The sequence below is a fragment of the Tamandua tetradactyla genome, chromosome 10 (genome assembly GCF_023851605.1).
Source record: "Tamandua tetradactyla isolate mTamTet1 chromosome 10, mTamTet1.pri, whole genome shotgun sequence".
Lineage (NCBI taxonomy): Eukaryota > Metazoa > Chordata > Mammalia > Pilosa > Myrmecophagidae > Tamandua > Tamandua tetradactyla.
The window spans coordinates 51,757,341-51,779,855 of NC_135336.1; the positions used below are offsets into that span (position 1 = coordinate 51,757,341).

The window sequence follows — 22,515 nt, forward strand, 5'->3', positions numbered from 1 at the left end:
TATTACCCCTAGTGATCCACTAGGAAAATTTTTGCTTCCTGTCCCTGTGACCCTGAGCTCTGTTGGTCTACAGGTTTTAGCTCCAAAATGGGGAGTGCTTCCTTCAAGAAAAGCAATGATGATTCCATTGACCTGGAAGTTAAGATTGCCACCTGGTCACTTTCGGCTACTTATGCCATTGGATCATCTAGTCAAGAAGGGAATTACATTATTGTCTGAGGTCATTAAACCTGACTATCAGGGGGAAGTAGGACTGCAACTATGTAATAGGGGTAAAGAAAAGTTTTCTTGGAATATAGGAGATCCCCTAGGGCATCCTTTAGTACTACCATGCCCTGTGATTAAAATCAATGGAAAACTGCAACAACCCAATCCAGGCAGGACTATCAATGGCTCTGAAACTTCAGGAATGAAGGTTTGGGTCACCCCACCAGGCAAAGAACCACGGCCAGCTGAAGTGCTTGCTGAGGGTAAAGGGAACATGGAATGGTAGTGGAAGAAGGTAGTGATAAATATGAACTTTGACCACATGATCTGTTACAGAAATGAGGACTGTAATGCTATTTTGTTCATGTTATACTATTTAAGTTGTAAGATATCAAGTTTAAGAATGAATAATGCCCAAGGGTTTTTGCCCTATTCTGGAGAGATTCAATGTGTTTCCAGTTATATGCAGGACACTTGAGTATTGTTAGGTAAAAGATAAAATGTGTTTTATTGTTTTTATTTGGAAATTGGGTATGGTTTAAGGTGATATATATAGCTGCCAAGGTGACAAGGGGTGAACTGTCATGGTCAGGTTCATTTGTCAACTTGGCCAAGTTGTGGTGCCTGTTTGTCTGGTTGGGCAAATGCTGGCCTGTGTATTGCAATGATGACATTTCATAGAATTAGATCATGATCATGTCAGCTGCATCCACAGCTGATTCCATTTGTAATCAGCCAAAGGGGAGTGTCTTCTGCAATGAGTGATGCTTAATCTAATCAATGGGAAGCCTTTTAAGGAGGATTCAGAAGAGACAAGTTCTCTTCCTGCTTCGGCTGGTGAGCCTCTCCTGTGGAGTTCATCCAGACCCTCAGCTTCACAACCTGCACTGCAAATTTTGGACTCTGTGTTCCTGTGGACAAGTGAGACACTTTTATAAATTTTATAATTGTGACTGTTCCCTGTTCATTCTGTTTCTCTAGATAACCCTAACTAAAACACCATCAAAAGATCTTTTATTCTAATTTCCTGAGAAATGTTGACATTCAATTCTTGTAGGAATTTACTTCTAATAAACCTAAGTGGAAATTCAATGATAAAAACAATGTGAAGTGAGCCAAGACAGTAAGCACAGGGATGACTGTAAGAGGTTGCTGTCAGCTCAGGGGGTATACATGAGATCCAAGAAAAGATGTGCTGTCTCTCACTGTACATATACTTTCTAATGCCCTATACTGTTGCATTTGCATGTTGTTGGGTCTTCTGAAAATTTTCAATAATGCAAAGTCCAATAGGTTCGATAGAAGTTAAAATTAAAGTTGAAGCATGAGGTAGATCAAAAAGGAGACCTGGCACAATATCAGGTTTCCCAGAATTTAAGAAAAACTAGTAAGATATAGAAATCAATAACACATAAATATTGTTGGAGTGTGTTGTTGAAAACCAAAGAATTTGGTTGCATGTTACCAAAATTCAAATAATATTAAGATGATCTGATATTACAATGCCCAGTGGATGACTGGGAAGACATGAAAATGAGCACATGCTTGAAAGCTGTAGACCTCTGAAAATTAGCTTTCTCCACACTCCATACTCTTTAAGTATAATGAGTCATTTATCTTTAGGTTCACACCCTACTTTTCAGCTCTGGACACTAAAATCCACACATATTCCTAGAGATAGCACTGAGATCCCAAACCATAAAACTACTGTGCTCATTTGTTATGTACCCTAGAAAAGCCATGTTCTTTTCTTAATCCAACTTTGTGAGGGCAGACCTGCTGTTCAGGGAGGAAACTTGATGATTAGATTATTTCCTTAGAGACATAACATACTCAATTATGAGTGTGATCTTTTGATTAGATGGAGATGTGACCTTCCCCATTTAAGGTGTGTCTTGATTTTCTTACTGGAGTCCTTTAAAAGGGGAAACATTTTGGAGAAACCTCAAGTGCAGACACAGATGTTTGGAAATTCAGAAGCCTCAGAAGACAACCAGGAGCTGAGAGAACCACCAGAACTTAGACAGGAACCAGAGCCAACATAGATGCAGACTTTTAGAGATACAGAAGATGCAAAGCCCAGCAGACATTGCTATGTGCCTTTCCATGAGTTGCCAAGCAAGGACCCACCATACTGAAAAGCCAGAACCTGGAGAAAGCCAAAGAAAGCTAAGAGGAGAAATTCAGTGTTTGCCCCAGAGAAGCTAATAAAGGACCAGTAGATACCAGCCTTGTACTTTCTATGTGATAAAAGAAACCCAAATGCCATCCAGCCCTTTCTTCAGAGTAAAGGTATCTTTCTCTGGATGCCTTAGTTGGACATTTCAATAACCTTAGAACTATAAATTTGTAACTTAGTAAACCCCCTTTATAAAAGCCAATCTATTCCTGGCATATTGCATTCCAGCAGCATTACAAACTAAAACACTACCCATCCCTGTGTTTTTGAAAAACTCTAGTTTCTTGTCACCGATATACAGCTGATAGTCTTATTTCCCAAACACAGTGGACAGATTATTCTTCTTCAAGACAGCGCTGATTAACTCATATCTCTCTTCAGTACCTCCTAATGGATTAGCATTGTTAACAAAATATATGTATATATGTTATACATGGATGATATATATATATATATATTTTTTATTCATGTTTGTTCTTCAGTACAGTCCCATTTTTATGGCTTCTAGAAATTCACCCAAATCTCTAGTCCACTCTCACCTATGAGCTCACTCCCACCTATATTAAAGATTTACTCAATTTTTTTACATCATTTTTGTCATCCAAGTGTGATATTGAAAGAGAAGTAAAATATAAACCTGTGCAAAGTCCACATTTTGGACAAGATATTCTGCTGATTCATATAAAAAGAAACTGTGAAAACACTTATGTATTATTTAGTGGATATTTAGATGTAAATGATGTTACCATATTGTCAAATTCACCCAGTTGTCTGAGACACTGCTAATTTAAACCACACCATTGAAATACTAACAACATAATAAAAATTCTCATTATTATGAAAAGTGCATTTATTGTCTTAACCTGAAGATTTAAAAGAACTCGTAGTTTCTCTTCTTGATTTATGTGTGTGTATGTGTGTGTGTGTGCGTACATGTACATTTTTCTTGTAATTTTACAATAAACTTCTACTGCTTGGAAAACTGTTCAAAGAAACAAGATAACTAGGATTCATGCAAAACACTCAAGCAGGCAATCAAAACAGAACAGTATTTTTCAAAATCTATGCTGTAGACTAGTTATAGCAGTGTACTATTGAATACATATTTTAGATATTCCAAAATTTCCTTGAAATTTTTGATACTATTTGTAGTATCAATGTTATTACTTTCATTCTAAGAAAAATGTACATGGCTTGTGGGCTCTCTGCTTCTTGAGACTATGTCATTCTTCTCTGCTCTCTCTGAATCACTTATTCTCCAAAATGTTTCCTCTTTTATAGGACTTCAGAAACTAATCAAGACCCACCCAAATGGGTGGAGACATGTCATCACCTAATCCAGTTTATCAACCACTCTCGATTATATCACATCTCTAAGGAGATGATCTAATTACAGTTTCAAGCATGCAGTATTGAATAGGGATCATTCCGCCTTTAGGAAATGGAATTTAGATTAAAACATGGCTTTTCTAGGGGACATACATCCCTTCAAACCAGTGCACACACTTATAAACTTCAACAAAAACTCAATGGCAAAGGAGAAGTCAGTTATTGGTAAAAAATATTTTCTTCTTCCTTTGCCAAATCCTAAGACTTAAAATTATGCTTCGCTTCTTGATAAGTCTTAGAATTTATTTGTTGTCATAGAATACTTGTCTTCCAACTTTTTGAGCATGACCTATAGTAAGAAATACATTTTACTTAAGTATATCAAGTAATGACCCACATGTAACAAGTGAAATTAAAGTATCATGAAATACTATATATATATATATATATATATATGTATATATATATATATATATATATATATATATATATATATATATAGTAGAGGCAATGAAATTGATTATTTTCCTTTTTTTGTTTGTTTCTTTTTATTATGTATTAGAAAGTTTTAGGTTTAAATTATGCATATATACTAAATTCCTATACAACACCCCATTAACATCTTGCATTAATATGGTACATTTGTTACAATTCATGGAAGAACATTTTTATAATTGTTTTAGCTTCTTGGGTTGACCAAGAAAATGCCATGCAATAGGTTGGATTATGTAATGAGAATTTATTATCTTATGGTATTGAGGCTAAAAGAAAGTCGTAAATGAAAGCATCATCAAGGTGATGCTTTCTCTTCAAAGACTATGCCATTCTGGGGCTGACAAACTTGGTCCTCAGTTTGTCACATGGCAGGCACATGGTGGCCTCTCCTGGGTTTCCTGTTCTCTTCTGGGTTTCATCAATATAAGCTTTCCGTGAATTTTTCTCTATTTGAATTTCATTCTGCTTATAAAGAACTCCAGGAAAGAGGATTAAGACCTATCATGATTAAGGTGAGCTGCACCATTTAAACTGAAGTAACCTCATCAAAAGGTCCTACTTAGAATGGGTCACACTAAAGGAATGGACAGAGTAAGAACATGTTTTGATGGGATACATACAGCTTCAAACTACCACACTCCACCCTCTGGACTTCAAAAACACATATTCTTTCTTTATGCAAAATATGTGCAGTCCATCACAATATTCCAAAAATCCATAAGATATTTTTAAAATAATATTTAATGCAAAGTCTCATCAAAATCCTTTAGGGTGTGGTCTGTCATGGAGCATAATTCCCCTCTGTCTGTGGGTCTGTATTACTCTTAGTCCATTACTTTTAGTAGGAATCACTGTGCTGTACCGTCCTGTTTGTTTGTTTTAATTTTTATTCTATTAACACATATTCAACTTAAATTTTCCCTTTAACCACATTCAAATATATATTTCAGACTTATTATTTGCATTTACAATGTTGTGCTATCATAACCACCATCTATTACCGAAATATTTCCATTACTCAAAAGAGGAACTCTGTCCAATTTAAGCATTAACTCCCAATTCTCTTCCCCACCTCATTCCCTGGTAATCTGAATTCTAGATTTTGACTGTGAAATTGCTGGCTCTAATTATTTCATATCAATGATGTCAAACAATACTTGTCCTTCTGTGTCTGGCTTATTTAACTCAACATGATGTCTTCAAGGTTCATTCTGTTGTTGCATGATTTGGGATTGTTTTCTTTTTTATGACTGAATAATATTCCATTGTATGTACATACCACATTTTATTTATCCACATAAATTGATAGAAACTTGGATTGTTTCCATCCTTTGGCAATTGTGAATAATCCCATTATGAAGATCATTGTGTGAAAATATCAGTTCAAGCACCTACTTTTTATTCATTTTTGTATGGACCTAGTAGTTGGATTGTCAGATCATAGGCATATAGTTCTATACTTAGATTTCTGAGGAACCACCAAACTGTTTTCCACAGTGGCTGCATAATTTTTGTCTTTCACCAGCAAAGAATGAGTGTTCCTACTTCTCTCCATCCTCTCCAACAATTCGAATTTTCTGTTCATTTAATGGTAGCCATTCTAGTGGGTGTTAAATGGTATCTCTATGTGGTTTTTCAGTCTCTTTTTTTTTTTTTTTTGCATGGGCAGGCATCAGGAATAGAACTTGGGTCTCTGGCTTGGCAGGTGAGAATTCTGCCACTGAGCCACCATACCACCACCCTCTCAATGTGATTTTGATTTGCAATTCTCTTATAACGAATGACCTTACATATCTATTCATGTGTGTTTTGACCGTTTGAATAGCTTATTTGGAGAAATATCTAGCCAATTATTTTGCCCATTTTTAAAAAGTGTTTTGTCTTTTAATTGCTGTATTGTAGAATTCCTTTCCATATTCTGGATATTAAAACCTTATTGGCTATGTGGTTTTCAAATATTTTCTCCTAATGTGTAGGTTGTCTCTCCTTGTGCTAGCACCATACTGTTTTGATTACTATGGCTTTGCAACAAATGAAAATTGGGAAGTGCAAGTTCTCCAACTTCATTCTTCTATTCCAAGCTGGCTTTGGCTTTGTTGAAATCTTCTATTTCTTCTTATTTTAATGTAATTCTATTGAGATATATTCACCATTTTATCAATACAAAGTGTATAATCAATGCCTTACAAGATCACATATTTGTGCACTTATCACCACAATCAACTTTAGAACATTTTCATTACTCAAAAACAGAAAAAAAAGAAATATATAAATAAAAAGAAAACCCAAAACATCTTATACCTCTTATCTGCCTCTATTATTTTTTAACAGATTTATCCACACACTGTACAATCCATCCTATGTATACTATCAATGGTTCTTTGTACAATCACATAGCTTTGTGATGGTTGGGTTCTGATGTCAACTTGACCAAATGTTTATGCCCAGTTATCTGGTCAGGCAAGCACTGGTCTGACCATTGCTATAAGAATATTTTGCGGTTGATTTTTAAACTAAAAGGCTGGTATATTAAGTCATCAGTCAGTTGATTGCATCTGTGGCTGATTATATCTGCTATCTACTAAGACATGCCTCCCACAAAGAAATAATCCAATCATCTGAGGGCTTTTAAGAAAAAAGAGAGAGTTTTTTACTGCTTCTTCAGCAAAAGAGTTTCTCCTCTGGAGTTCATCCAGATTTTTCATCAGAGCTGACAGCTTCACAGCCTGCCATACAGATTTTTCACTCTTGCATTCCCATGGTTGCATGAGACACCTTTTTAAATCCCATATTTACAGATTTCTTCTGCTGGTTCTGTTTCTCTATAGAACCCTGACTAACACAGTTAGGCATTCACCACTGCAGTTAATATGAAAGCATTCTCAATTCTTCTGAAGCAAAAGATGTGGGCATCTCTTATATTCCCATATTATTGATAGTTAGCTGTGGTATAATGCCTTTTTTTTACCACTATTACAAGAATGTTACAATGTTGCTATTAACTATATGAGGGAAAAATGGAAGGATCTGAAAATGTCAATGATTATAAGATTTCAAAATAAGAAGTTTCTAAACAGCAAGAGAATTGGAGATTTTACAAAGGGAATGTCCAGTATATATGAATGCTTTAAAAATATAATTTATGTACATCATAAAACATCATTAGCAAAATCAGAAGACAAGACAATTAGTGAGAAAAAATGAACCACATCTGCAAATAAAAGTGCAATAGCTTTTTTTTTTGTATGCTGTATGGCAGGGTCTTATTGTAGCATCATTTGTTGTATTTTTGAGGGTTTTTTTTCTTGGAGAGGGTGTTTGTTTTTGGGAAGTGCATGGACCAGGAATCAAACCTGGGTCTCCTGCATGGGAGGTGAGAATTTTACCACTGAACTACCCTTGCACCCCCCTGCAATAGGTTTTTGATGCAAACCATATATATAAATAGCAAGAAAAACATAAGGCTCAGTGAAAAACTAGGCAAAAGACATAAACAAGAACTTTTCAGGAAAAACAAGATACACTAGTAAACAAAGATGCATAAATCACATTATTTTATATTTCTATTCGGAAAACGCCCAAATATGTCAGGTACTTTATTAAATATTGCTGATGTGATACCAAATGTAACATCTTAGATACTCAACAGAAAAAGTTTTTATTATCCAAAAGTTACAATTTGCTACTTATTATTTATTTTATTATCCCAAAATTAGTTTGCTAGTTGTTCTTTAACCTGTGCTTATATCTATGCACCTATCTCCTTTCCTAGTGTCTCTCCTATTATCTCTTTCACATATTATGTGAACTATTATGGCTAGTTTTATTGCTTGCAGTCTCTCTCTCCAATCAAATGCCAGATCAATTTTCTGAATTGTGCCCCCATGAAGACTTCAATCATATTACTGTGTTCCCAGGGAAACTTCAATATTTAATGCTTCTAAGATAAATTCAAATTCCAGTAGCTCTCACTATCAGGTTTGCCAGCTTTTTATTGTCTATCCATTGTTCACTTACCTTATCCTTCAACTAAATGTCAAACTCATTTACATAAACATTGACTCTTCTTGTGATGTTATTCCTGTTTTCCCCCAAATATCAAAATATTTCCATTCTTTAACATGCTGGACTCATCCTTATTGCCTGAACTCCCAAGATGTTATAATATACTCAACAAAATTTAAAATTGCTTGTGAATAACTTGCATTCCTTTTTATTCATAAATATATGTTCAATATCCTTATTAGATTGTAAACATTATAAAGTTAAGCTTGATTAATTTCCTGTGAATAGAACTGTAAAATGCTAGAAGATAAACACAGTATTAACCAAATCTCAGCCTTTTTTGCAAGCAACCTAGATGAACTACAGTAAGTTATTCCATATTTCAAAGTGTGCATTTGTATTCCACAATCATGAAAAATAATGCCTAACACTTGGTAATATACATGAAAGTTATAATTTAGTGTCTAGGAGATGGTACGTTCATAGTAAGCAATTTTAATTTCTCTACCAGCAGTGTGTCCAAATGTAAAAATGGGCCCTGTATTTCTTTACTTGTAAAATAAAAACAATAAAATCTGTCCTATCCACCTGACAGGTAAGCATCAAAAACAAATGCCTAAAAAAAGCACAGGAAAAGATGTTCAGCATCATTAAGTATAAGGAAATGCAAAATTAAAACCACAATGAGATATCATCCCACATGTACTAGAATGGACACTATTTTAAAAAACAGAAATTTCAAGTACTTGAGATGATTTGGAGAAATGGGAATTCTCATTCAATGCAGCTGACAATGTAAAATGGTGCTACACCTTTATGATATTAGGCATATACCTAGAATAACTGAAAGCAAGGATTTAAAAAGATATTTGCAAACTAATATTAAACATGGCATTAATTTGTTAGCTGTTGGATTGCAATATACCAGAAATGGAATGGCTTTTAGAAAGGGAATTTAATAAGTTACAAGTTTACAATTCTCAGCCATGAAAATGTCCAAACTAAGGCCTCTATGGAAAGATACCTCAATTCAAGAAAGGCCAATGGATCTGGAACAGCTGTCAGCTGGGAAGTCACACGTCTGTCATCTGCTGGTCCCTTTCTCCTGGGCTCCACTGCTTTCAGCCTCTGTTCCTGTCAAGGCTCCTCACTTTGCTTCTCTGGGCTGGCTTTCATCTCTTGGCTTCCCTTGGCTCTCTCTAGGTTCTGCTTTGTTTAAAATGCATGGTGATGTCTGCTGGTCTCCAAGTATCTCCAAACATCCATGTCTCTGTCTTCCAAGTGTCAGCATCTGTGCTAGCTCTGTCATTTTTGACTCTCTCCAAAATATTTCTTCTTTTAAACAATTCCAGTAAACTAATCAAGACCCACCTGGAATGATTGGAATCACATCTCTATTTAATCAAAAGTCACACCCACAACTGGGTGTATCAAATCTCTGTGGAAATAAGCTAATTAAAAGTTTCCAACTTACAGTATTGGATCAAGATTAAAAGAAATGACTACTCCCATAGAATTGGATCAGAATTAAAACCTGGTCTTTCTGGGGTACATAACTCTTTCAAGCTGGCACAGCATTATTCAAAAGATGGAAGCAACCCAAATGTCCATTAATTGATGAATGGATAAATAAAATGTGGTATACACATGTGAAGGAATATTATTCAGCTGTAAGAAGGAATGAAGTTCTGATGCATGCCATAACATAGAGCAAACTTGTTGACTGAAATAAGCCAGAAACAAAAGCACAAATATTGTGAGCTCACTGTTAGGAACTAATCATAAATAAGCAAGTTTATAGAGTTAGAATCTAAAATGTAAGTTACCAGAAGATTGACTGGGGTTAAAGAATGGGCAGTTGTTAACTTGTACAGAATTTCTATTTAGGCTGATTGTAAAAGTTTGGAAATGGGTGGTGGTGATGGTAACACATTATTGTGAGTGTAATCAACAACAGTGAACTATATAGGTGAATGTGATCAAATAAAGAAACTTAGGTGTATATATTATGAGAATAAAAATTAAAAGATAGAACTCTACAACACAGTGAACCATACTGTAGCAGATAATATATAAGCATGTTCTTTCAAGGGTAATAACAATTGTATGATACCAATACAAGGTGATAATAATAGAGAGTGATATGGGAAAAATAAGCTAATGTAAGCAATGGATGACAACTATTTTAATAAACTTATCAATTGTAACAAAAGTAGTTATTGTTAAAAATATAGCACAAATATAAAAATAGTATCATTAATAGTAGTAATAAATGCTCCACATTTATTCAAGGTGTTGATGGAGAGGTTGTGTATGGCAAACCTATATTTTATGCATGATTGTTTGGTAAACTCACAATTTCTCTAATCAAAAAGTAAGAAGTAACATTTAAAAAGTTTTTACTAGGTGCCAGTGGTATAGAACACACACAGTGCCTGCCCTCAATGACTCTCTATAAGCTACTGCTCTGATACAAAAATAAAAGGAAACTTCTGACATGGCTTAAGCAGAGAGAAGAACTTCCCTACATCACTCAGCCACCTGGACCTGGGTGTGGCTCCTGGACTGCAGGGAGCAGTGTTTTTACTGTCTCCTGTCTCTATATCTCTGCTTCAGTCTTCTCTTTCTGCACGTCTTTTCTCTCTGCTTCTTAAACCATGGTATAAGATGGCCAAACACAACTGAATTTTTATGATACAGACATATAGGGACTATCCCTCTCTTTCCTTGTTGGTTACTCCCCTGGTCCCTACTCCTCACTTATGCCTTGTTATAGATTAAATCATTATTTTGGTTCTGGTTTGCTACCAGAATGCAATATACTAGGAATGGATTGACTTTTACAAAAGGGGGTTCTAAATTACAAATTTACAGTTCTAAAAGCATGAAAATGTCCAAATTAGGGTATCAACAAGAAGATACTCTCGCTGAAGAAAGACTGATCCCATATGGGGTTTCTCTGTCACATGGGAAGGCGCATAGTAATGTCTGCTGGCCCATTTTCTTGGGGTCATTGCTTTCAGCTCCTGGTTCCATTGGCCTCCTTTCTAAACTTCTATCTCTTTCTGTCTCTCTGTGAACTCTTTAAGACTCCAGTGAAGCAATTAAGACCTACCTTGAACGGATTCACCACATCTCCATGGAAACAGCCTAATCCAAAGATCCCACCCACAATAAGCCTGCACCCACCAGATTGGATTAAAAGAGCATGGCTTTTTGGGGTACATAACAATTTCAAACCAGCACACACATGTCCTCCATAAAGACATGTTCAAGTTCTAACTATGAGTGTGAACCCATTTGGAAATGGGATATTTGAAGTTGACATTATTTGAGGTGAAGCCAATAGATTCCTGTTGTTTAAACCAAGAAAAACAGCACCAAAATCATTAATATGATTCAAATGTCAATATTTCATAAAATACATATTCAGGGTCGCCCCATGCCCTTGTCTCTCCTTTCCATCCCATTTTACCTCCCATTAGGTAACCAACTTCATTAGCTTCTAATTCATCCTTCCATGTTTCTTTTTGCCATGTTTCTCCTTCTTTCATACCCCAAAGTTTACATACTATAAAACTTCTTTTGCATCTTGCTTTTTTCTCTTAAAAATGTATCCTAGAAATCATTCTGCATGAGTTCAAAGAGCTTCTCATATTTTCAACTGGATTGTACTCCATACTTGGCTCCTAAGCTTGGGCATTTAGTTAGTTTCTAACATTTTATAATTACAAATAATGCCACAAACATAAAACTGATGCATAGTGCTTTTTCCATCTTATTGGAGGTGCTTCTTGTATCTTCAAAGTAAATTCCCAGAGGTGAGATTAATGTGCCAAAAGATAGATGCCTAGGTAGTCCTATTGCTTATTATCAAATTCCTCCCCCTGGAGCTTGTCAATTTTGAGCTCCACCAACAAGAAATGAGAATGTCCACTTCCCTATAGATTCACCTATAGAGTGCATGGTTGAACATTTGAATTTTGCTAATCTTATAGGTAATATATTGTAACTCAGTGTAGCTTTAATCTGCTTTTCTTTCATGAATAGTAGAAGTAATCTTTTCATAAGTTCATATTTTTTTATGAACTGTTCATTTATTTTGTCCATTTTCTGATATAGCTTTCCCTCAGTTTTTAATTCTTCTTTTTAAAATTAGGGACAGGTCCCCTTTCTCTGTGGTTCTATACTACTCTTGAGCAATGCAGCTCTATCCAAACTAACCTACCTCCTCTTCTGTGCTGGGGCTTGGCCTGGTCATGCACCTACCACCTCCACCTGCCAAGTAGCTTCAACAGAGAAGTGGCTTGAGAGGAAGTGGCATCCACACAGGCCCTCATCAGAGGGGCAGATGCTTTGGAGTTCCAAAGTCATGATGTCATCACCAGTCTCATCCTTGAGGGGTTTGGTCCTGTTCTGGAACTCTGCCATCTGCTAGCCAAACAGGTCCTGATGTTCCTGGTACAGCTGGACCACATCAAAGGCCTGGCTCTGGAACCAGCAGATCTCCACATACTCAGCATCCACGTATAGTGACATGTGGCACAGGAACTTCACCTTTTCCCTGATGAGGGCCAGGATGGATGCTCCCCAGGCCTGATCACCTTGGCGTCCTCTAGAACGGAGAAGCTAAAAGAAGTGCTCAAATCACCCTCATCAAATTTAATTTTTTATCACACCTCATTGCAGATCAAGAATCTAAAGTAAACCATTCAAATGGGGAAAGTGGGGCATGCCCCTGGATATCTGGGTTATTTTACTGGGGGAGTAATTTTCATTTAAAAAAAATGTGACTTGCTAGATTAATAAACACTCAAGACACATTACAAGCGTTAACGGTGTGTGGTCCTGGACTGGCCTTCGGTTTGAAACAACCAGCTGCAAATATTAAGTTGGGGACATGTATGTCAATGTGAATGTTTCAAGGGATTAAATGAAATGAAATGTTACTGAAATGGAATCTTTAACAAAAAGGCAAGTTTCAAAAACAGTTTGTACACTATGATCTAACTTGAAAAATTATGCATTTGCTTAAATGTGCAGTGAAAACAATCTGAAAGGAAATACACCAAATTGTTGCTGCCCAATTTCTGTATGATGGGAATACATGATTTCTATTTTTGTTTTATTTTCTGATTTTTAATAATGAATAAGTATAGGTTCTTGATAACAAAGGATATTTTAAAAATTAAAAACTATGACTAAAGACATGGGTACATTTTGAAAGTAAAACAATTACTAAGTAATTTTTCTTTTAATTTGTACTTTTATGTACTCAATAAAAATATTTTGTTCAGATGTTTGCACAACATCACGCTATTTCTACTGTTGAAATAAATATAACAAGCTTTCACATTGAAGCAGTATAGGGTACCTGTACTCTTAATGATAAGCAAAAGAAATAATGACATCAAAGCAACAAACCATTGAATTGAGAGGTATATTCGGGAATTTTACTGTCATACATCATGGACAATGAATTAAACGATGTGAAAATATTTATATCCATGAGGATTTCAATGTAAGTAGTATCATTTTCAACTACAGATCAAGAAATGTTCATTGTAAAGTTATTCTTTCAGAGAGATTGAGAGTATAAATATTTAAGACTAAAGATGAAAGTATTATTAATTTGAGAATACACATTGCACATGACTCCATATTCAAAGATAGTCACTAGAGCATAAATAAAACAGATTAAAATTCAACAATTCAGTGTACTTTTGATAGATGTTTTAGCTAATAAGTGATTAATATTGGAGACTTAGAATGTGTCTGACTTTTTAAGATTAGGGATTCCATATATCTGTAAACAGTATTAAAGATGTATACTGCCTTCTATTGTTAACATTTGTTGAGTTTGTTGAGCATTGTAACTAATTACTTTCTGTCACAATTTGTGACCTCATGAGTAATCACTCTCTCATTCTGATGGACTCTACTAGCTTTCATTTTGAAATACGTCACTGGAAAACCTCTATTCTGAACTTATACATCCATTTGTACATTATTTGACTTATACAAAATTATATGTTGCTGAGTTCTTATTACACATTAAAATGATGATTTTCTATTTTCTCCTCATCTCCCTGACTTTGACAAACATTTTTATCATGCTAAATCAGTTTGCTACAGGGGCCTCATTGGTTTCAGAATGTTATGAGGTTTACTTTTCATAATTCTTTTCATAACATTTATTACCTCCTTATTTCTCAGACTATAAATAAAAGGGTTCAGTAAAGGAACTACTAGGGTATAAAAAATAGCAACAACTATATCTTTATCTTCTTCTTTAACTGAACTTGGTTGACCATACACAAAAAGAAGAGAACCATAGAATATTGAAACAGAGAGAAAGTGGGATGCACAAGTCGATAAAGCTTTGCCTCTTCCTTCTTTGGATTTCATTTTGAAAATAGTGTAAAGGATGCAGAGATAAGTGATTACAACTATGGTAATAGTAAAGACTTGAATTGACCCTGCAAAGATAAGTAACATCAGTTCATTGATATAGGGGTCAACACAGGAAAGACTGTATAATGGAAAAACATCACAAAAAAAGTGATTGATTTGATGAGAACCACAGAATGTTAACCTAAATAGTAGTCCTACATGAATCATGGGATGCAAGTTTCCAGCTATGTAGGCCCCTGTGAGCATTTGAATGCAGAGTTTCTTTGACATCTTGGTGTGGTACTGCAGTGGGCTACATATTGCCACATATCGATCATAAGCCATAGCTGCCAGAAGAAAGCAATCTGTAGTTTCAGCAAGACAGAGAAAATAAAATTGTGCCATGCATTCATAAAGGGAAATCATTCTGTCTTCTGAAAAGAAGTTCCCTAACATCTTGGGTGTAATGGCACAAGAACAGCAGGCATCCATCAGAGCGAGGTTGCCCAGAAAGATGTACATTGGTGTGTGAAGACGACGCTCCATATAAATCAATGAAACCAAACCAAGATTCCCCACCATAGTGATCAGATACATGGCAAAGAATATCACAAACAGAAGGGACTTCAGCTCTGGTCGATCTGTAAATCCTGTGAGGATAAATTCTGTTGTCATTGAGTGGTTAACTTCGGTCATCTCCACCTTTTCTGTTGAGACAGGAATTATGAAGAAATAAGATTCTAATTTGGAGTGGGTCTTATTTCCCTATAAATTCCCTTTTATGCAACAGGCAGAGAGACTTCTTCAGTCATCCTCTATTGTCTTTCAAATACAGGCACACATACTTCTAGAGGAAATTATTTGCCTAAACTTCAGCTCTATGACCTCAAGCTCTGAGGTCAGGATATATAGGAATATTTTGATAATTGCAAAGAGAGTCCTACCATAGTAAAGCTTTGCTGGGTGAATATATGCAAGGATGGTGTACAAATCTAGGGTACCTATATTTGATTCAGTATTTCCAAACAATTTCATTGTTTGTTTTTGTTTTGAATATCCTTATCTGTATAGTTAAAAAGCAATTGTCCTGTGTATGTACCTTTCCACTAAGAAAATATTTTTCATTTACTAACTCATTGGAATTATGTTCGAAAATTGTGTAGACTAGATATGTTAATTTATATGTCTTAGGAAGTGCATAAAGAGTACTAAGAATGAAGGTGGGGATTGTTCATTAATGAAACTTGTCTTGGAAACTTGAGAAATAAGTATACACATATTTGTTTAATAAGTAATTTGCATATATCAACTCAAATTTATATCAACTGATTGTAGAACTTTTTCTTGCCTGTGCAGAACAAATTCTCTGAGACTACTTGCAAATAAAATATTTGTATCCATTTATTTTACATATATCTTGGTTTAAAGGTCTCCTCAAAGTTCTAAGAATTAGGTTTATGGCCACCATATCTTAAAAATGGTGTACAAAGTATGATATTTTATAGATATAAAATATATTATTTGATTACTAATTAAGCTCACATTCCTGTGATCATTTCTAGATCTATTTATCTTTACTGGAGTCCAGTGGCCATAATATCCCAATATTGACATAAACAATATTCTACTTCCAGAGAAACTCTAAACTTTGGCCCCTTTAAGATAAATTCAAATTCCATAGGGTGCCATTTAAAGTTCTCTGTATCTTCATTTCCCACATTCACCAATAGCCTTTCCAGCTTTCTCACTCATCACTCAATGCTCTGCTTCTTCCTCCCTCTCCCCCAAGTTCCACACATGTTTCTATAAACACTGATTCCCACCATGCTACTCCATTGTTTTTGGCCAAATATCAAAATTATTTCTATAAATTATTTGAGGCATAGTTTGCATATAATGCCACTTAACAAAATTTTAACTAAATACTCCAGACCACACTTAACTCTTTTTTTTCAAGCCATCAAATTTGAAAATTTTATATATCCAAAGAAAACTAGTATAATCTACATTAATCTGATTTATACATCCATGTTCAATTTCCTTATTAGATTAAGACATTTGAGATCAATCATGATATGTATCTTCTTAAAATATTTTTATTTGAGAAAACAGATAATACACTTAGAACCACCGAAAGTGGATAGCTTAGCTAGCTTAAACATAGGCATATTTAAGTGAAGTCTCCAAATGCTCATTGTAAACCTGTGTTTGCACAGTAAGCTTCATAAAACAATTTAAAATTAAGCTAATAAGGAAAACAAATCTACAAATTCAGATAACAAAGTGTCTTTAATTCTAAATATTAGACCCTAACTGTGAATGTTCTCAAAATATCAAGTAGAAAGTTATTACAAATATTTACGTTGCTATAGTAATAACCTATGTTACTAAATACTTTCCTGATTTCAGAAAAATATGAAGACACAAATGTTTTTACAATTAACATATGAAAATCTTAATCACCTAAATGTGTATCTTAGATAATTTATCCATAGGCATATTTAAATAAATTTCTAAATAATCACTGTAAAGTCTTTTAGAACAATATGTTTCATAAACCAATTTAAAATTAAAGTAAGGAAGGAAAAAAATCCACAAATATAGATATCAGAGTTCCTTAGATTCTAAATATTAAACACTAGCTTTAAAACCATTTGTTAACTATCAAAACTCTGTGCATTCTCAAAATATCAAGCAGAAAGTTATCATAAATATCAACATTGCTATAGTTGTGGCCAAGTTACTAAATATTTTCAAATTTTTTATTTCAGGAATTTATTTTATCTAATATTACTATAGTTGCCTGTATATATTTTCTTACCATTTTTAGTAGTTGTAAAATACACATAAATAAAGCAAAGAAAGAAAAAAGCAATAATTTTCAAAGCACACTTCAACAAAAGCTACAGAACACGCCGCAGAGTTTGTCATAGGCTACCATTCTCTCATCTCCACAACACTGCTCCAAAACACTGGAGGCTTTATCACTCATAATAACAAAATTATACAGTACCTGTCCTTTTGTGTCTAAACTTATTTCATTCAGCATTATGTTTTCAAGATTCATCTATGTTCATATGTTTCAGAACATCACTTTGTCTAACTGCTGTATTATATTCCTTCATATGAATATACCATGTTTTGTTTATCCACTCATCTATTCGTGGGCACCTGGACTGTTTCCATCTCTTGGCAATTGTGAATTGTGCTGCTATGAGCATCAATATGTAAATGTCTGTTCGTATTGCTGCCCTTAACTCTTCTGGGTATATACCAAGTATTTGTATAGCCAGGTGATCAGACAACTGAATATTTAGGAATCGAAAGAAACTTTCTGAATATCATAAAGGGCATCTATGAAAAACCCAGAGCCAGCATCACACTTAATGGTGAGAAATTGAAAGCATTCCCCTTAAGGTCAGGAACAAGACAAGGATGCCCATTATCACCACTATTATTCAACATTGTATTAGAAGTCCTAGCTGGAATGATAAAGCAGGAGAAAGAAATAAAAGGCATCCAAATAGGAAAGGAAGAAGTAAACTTTCACTATTTGCAGATGACATGATCCTTTACTTAGAAAACCCTGAGATATCTACAGTAAAGGTACTTGAGTGAATAAACAGATTCAGCAAAGTGGTGGGATACAAGGTTAATGTACAAAAATCAGTAATATTTCTATGCACAAGAATGGCCTATCTGAGATGACAACTAAGGAAAAAAATTTCATTCAAAGTAACAACCAGGATGTCAAGGACTTATACACAGAAAATAACAAAAAAAAAAAATGCTGAAAGGAATAAAATTGACCTAAACAGATATAACACATTCCATGTTCATGGATAGGAAGGTGATTGTCATCAGGATGTCAATTCTACTCAAACTGACCTACAGGTTTAATGCACTACCAATCAAAATCACAACAACCTACTTTGAAGACTTAGAAAAGCTGGTTATCATATTTATATGAAAGGGAAAGAGACCTTGAATAGCTACATAAATCCTATAAAAGAAGAATGAAGTGGGGAGACTATCACTTCTTGACTTTAAAACTTACTTTAAAGCCCAGTACTGGCACAAAGATAGAAGGACTGAGCAATGGAATAGAATCAAAAGTGCAGAGATTGCCCACCAAATTTTTGGACATTTGATCTTCAACAAGGCCCCCAAATCTACTGAACTGGCACAGAATAGTCTTTTCAGTAAATGGACATGGGAAAACTAGATATCAGCAGTCAAAAGAATGAAAAAGGACCCCTACCTTACACCCTACACAAAAATTAATTCAAAATGAATTAAAGACCTACGTATAAGAGCCAGTACCATAAAACTTCTTGAAAAAAAAATACAGGGAAACCGCTTCAAGATCTAGTAATGGGAGGTAGCTTTTAAACTTTACACCTAAAGCACAAGCTGTGAAAGAAAAATAGAAAATGGGAACTCCTTAAGATCAAGAGTTTCTGTGCCTCAAAGGACTTTGTTAAAAAGGTAAAGAGGCAGCCAACTGAATGGGAGAAAAATATTTGGAAACCACATATTGGATAAAGGCTTGATATCCTGTGTACATAAAGAAATTACACAGCTCACCACAAAAGAACAAAAAAATGCAGTTATGAAATGGAGAGAGGATATGAATAGACACTTTTATGAAGAGCTGCTCATCTTCATTGGCTATAAGGGAGATGCAAATTAAGACGACAGTGAGATATCACCTCACACCCATAAGAATGGTTGCTATTAAACAAACAGGAAACTATAAATGTTGGAGAGGATGTGGAGAAATTGGAACACCTGTTCACAGCTAGTGGGAAAGTGACGGTCCAGCCGCTGTGGACGTCAGTTTGACATACATCTTTTAAAGACCTCTAAAATAACAAGGAAAAGGCAGAATGATTCATATCCGTTGTCTACTCCAATCAACTAAGGGAAGTGTATTTGTCTTTAGTATCCTACCAACAACAGCAAGTCATGTCTTAGATATCTTCAAATTGAGATATCTTCAAATTGAGATTATGAACCTTGAAGAAAACACTACAAAGAAAATTATTCAAAGCATACTGTTTTTTTAAATGTAGGTGCCCTTTATCTGAATTGACTTATTCCTACCATTTTTCTGTTTTCTTGGTATTTCTAAGATTTTCTAAAATATATAGCTTATAAATTAATAAATAATAGTAAACTTCCCATTATTCTTAGTTTTCCAATACTTAGGAAAAGAGGAAACATTTTTAAATCTTGTTAGGATGTTTCAGAAGAAATCTAGCTTTTCTTTACAAGGCTATCTTTTCTTATTAAATGTTGCATTAAGAGGTATTAACTGAAGATGTTAATCATGCAAATTCCATAGTCAAAGCTGGTTAATTTTTTCATAATCTAAACACCAATCTAAAGTCTCTGTCCAAATATTAATATATATATATGTTTGTATATATGTACATATGTATGTATGCATTTATTTTAAAAAATTAATATCTAAAATGAACAGAAAACAGTCAGGTGGTTTTATCCCAGTGCTGAGGAAATAGTTTAAATATGGTTTAGGAAACATCTTTAAGATTTGGTGGAGTAGAGACTAAAAGTTGTGATGGGATCAGCCAGCATCACGGATTCTTCAATCTGTGAGCAACTCTGTTCCCAAATCCTACAAATCTTTCCGTAATAATTCTGCTAATGTTATTTAGACCCATATATGAATTACTGAGATTATTCTCCTATTTTCTGTTCACTCCAATTGCTCTCTCACTTTTTTACCCTGTTTTTTCTTCATATCATTAAAGAGATGTGAAGTTTCTGGAAAGTTATAGAAAGCTCCAATAGCTAAATCACAAAGTTTTGGAACCTTGTGGAACCACATGGTTTTGGAACAGAGTCTTCAGCAGAGATAAAATAACTATGCAAATAATAACTCCACTATGTACGATAAACAATGCTAGAGCCAAGAAATTGAGCAATGGAGAACAATAGAACATCAGGCTAAAAATGTGATTAATGAGCTACACTATGTCAGACTAACAAAGTGTAAGTTACACAAGGCCAAAAAGCATTGCATATAAAAATGAAAGTTATACATCTAAGATTAAGAATGGCCTGGGCCAGAAAATACAGTCATCTACGAATAAGTGAACCATATCCCCAGTCATTTACCTTGGTGCCCTGACATCCCTGCCTCAGGTAATACTTCGGCAATCTCAGAATTTCCCTTATGACCTAATGACAGAGGAGGAAAAGGTCATTTTGCTTCTCGTTTGGCCAGGTTTGTATATAGGAACTAGCAAAAATGATGTTCTGCCAAATTTAGCTTTACTCAGGGTGCCCTTGAAAATCATCAATAAGGGAAAATCCTCCTTTTAGACAGTGCACATATCCATTTCCATTTTATAGAAGAGATGTGGTCCAAAGTAAGTATACATAGATTCAGGATGAGGTAAGTAGTTTGGATGTTTGTCAGTGGCCTGGAGGAAGATTTCAAGGTAAGGGACCAGGGGATCTGTGAAAGAAGCAGACAGATGGATCTATTGGAGTGGATATGAAAGACAGAGAGCTTTACGTCACATTATAATGTCCACAAGAGTACATTTCCCAAGGAATAAACACTAAAGATCAAGTATACAGAATGACAGAGTCAGTTGTGAACATCCAGCTTCCTTCATCTGTCACCCAGTGCTGGTTCAACTGGCACATGAATAACACTCAGATGGAAGCATGCACATGTGTAACAGCATGAGCTCCTGCTTTTCAAAACTGATATCAACTACTATTGCAGCCAGATGTCCAACTTCCCAGCAACAAAGACCACTATGGAGTTCTCAATTAAGCAAAATTATTCAAAGAGAATATTCAACCCCTAGGTGAAAGTTGTTACTATTCCTACCCTGAATGAAGGATAAATTCAGTTTAACTGTCACCGTCTAATGCAGATATGGGTTGTTTTTCCTATAATAAGGCCTCAGGGAGTAACTATCTTAGGGCTGACAGAGTATGCTTAACATTGCCCTGATCTAAGATGCCTATTTACAGCAAAGGACGTGTGATATTCACGACTGGTCTACTGGTTCTAACATATTCACATCATCCAGATGCCTTCAAAAATTGATGTAATAGCCTTTAGAAGATAAAATTGTGTTTTCTTCTTGGAGAAGGATGAAGGGGCTTCATCATCCACAGTGCAATACATCAAAAAAATCAATGAACATTGTATGATGAAATGTCCTTAGAAGGTTGAATACATGGGCCCAAGAACTTACCACATGACCCATGTGGGGAATTTGTACTTTCTCTTCTCACATTCCTGAGCTGTATGGATTGAAAGGTCCTGGTATTCAGAGAGAAAAGTTTTTACCTGGGAGTACAGTAAGAATCACATTATACTTAAAGCTAAAGACTAAGTAAAAATGTATTTACTGACAAAAGCTGTTACAATGGATAATAAAGGATATTGTATATCAATAGAAGAGTCAAACTATCAAGGATGTATATATGTATGACACAAACAAATTTCCTTTCATTGAATAACAGAGTCGCAAAATACAAGAAGTAAACACTGACATAATTGAACAGGGAAAATGCTATAATAATAATTGTTCTATAATAATATATGGAGACTTCAGTATACCATTTTCGATAATAGGTAGGTCATCTACACAGAAAATTCATAAGCAAACAGAAGACTTGAACAATACTTCAGACCTACTTGACCTAACTGCCATATATAGAACATCAGCAGCAGAATATATATTCTTATGAATTGCATGGGGATCATCCTCTACCATAGGCCACGTTAGGCCACAAAACAAGTGACTTAGGTCACACACAAATCACAGAAGGCATCTTCTCCAACCGGGATGGAATGGACCTGAAATCAATGGTAGAATAAAACAAAAAGATTCATATACATATGTAAATTAAAC

At 34.8% G+C, this 22,515-nt stretch overlaps 2 protein-coding genes across 2 annotated transcripts in view; both read right to left on the reverse strand.

Annotated features, from left to right (window-relative positions):
* The window catches only part of LOC143647666 (olfactory receptor 5K1-like), a 180,421-nt gene that overhangs the window by 121,385 nt on the left and 36,521 nt on the right, over positions 1 to 22,515 (reverse strand).
* On the reverse strand, positions 14,345 to 15,304 carry LOC143647667 (olfactory receptor 5K1-like). Its single transcript, XM_077117487.1, has one exon. It carries the CDS (start codon positions 15,302 to 15,304, stop codon positions 14,345 to 14,347), a length of 960 nt encoding a protein of 319 aa, XP_076973602.1.

Coding starts and splice junctions, on each gene's coding strand:
- LOC143647667 (XM_077117487.1), bottom strand. CDS start 15,304: ATGACCGAAGTTAACCACTCAATGACAACAGAATTTATCCTCACAGGA.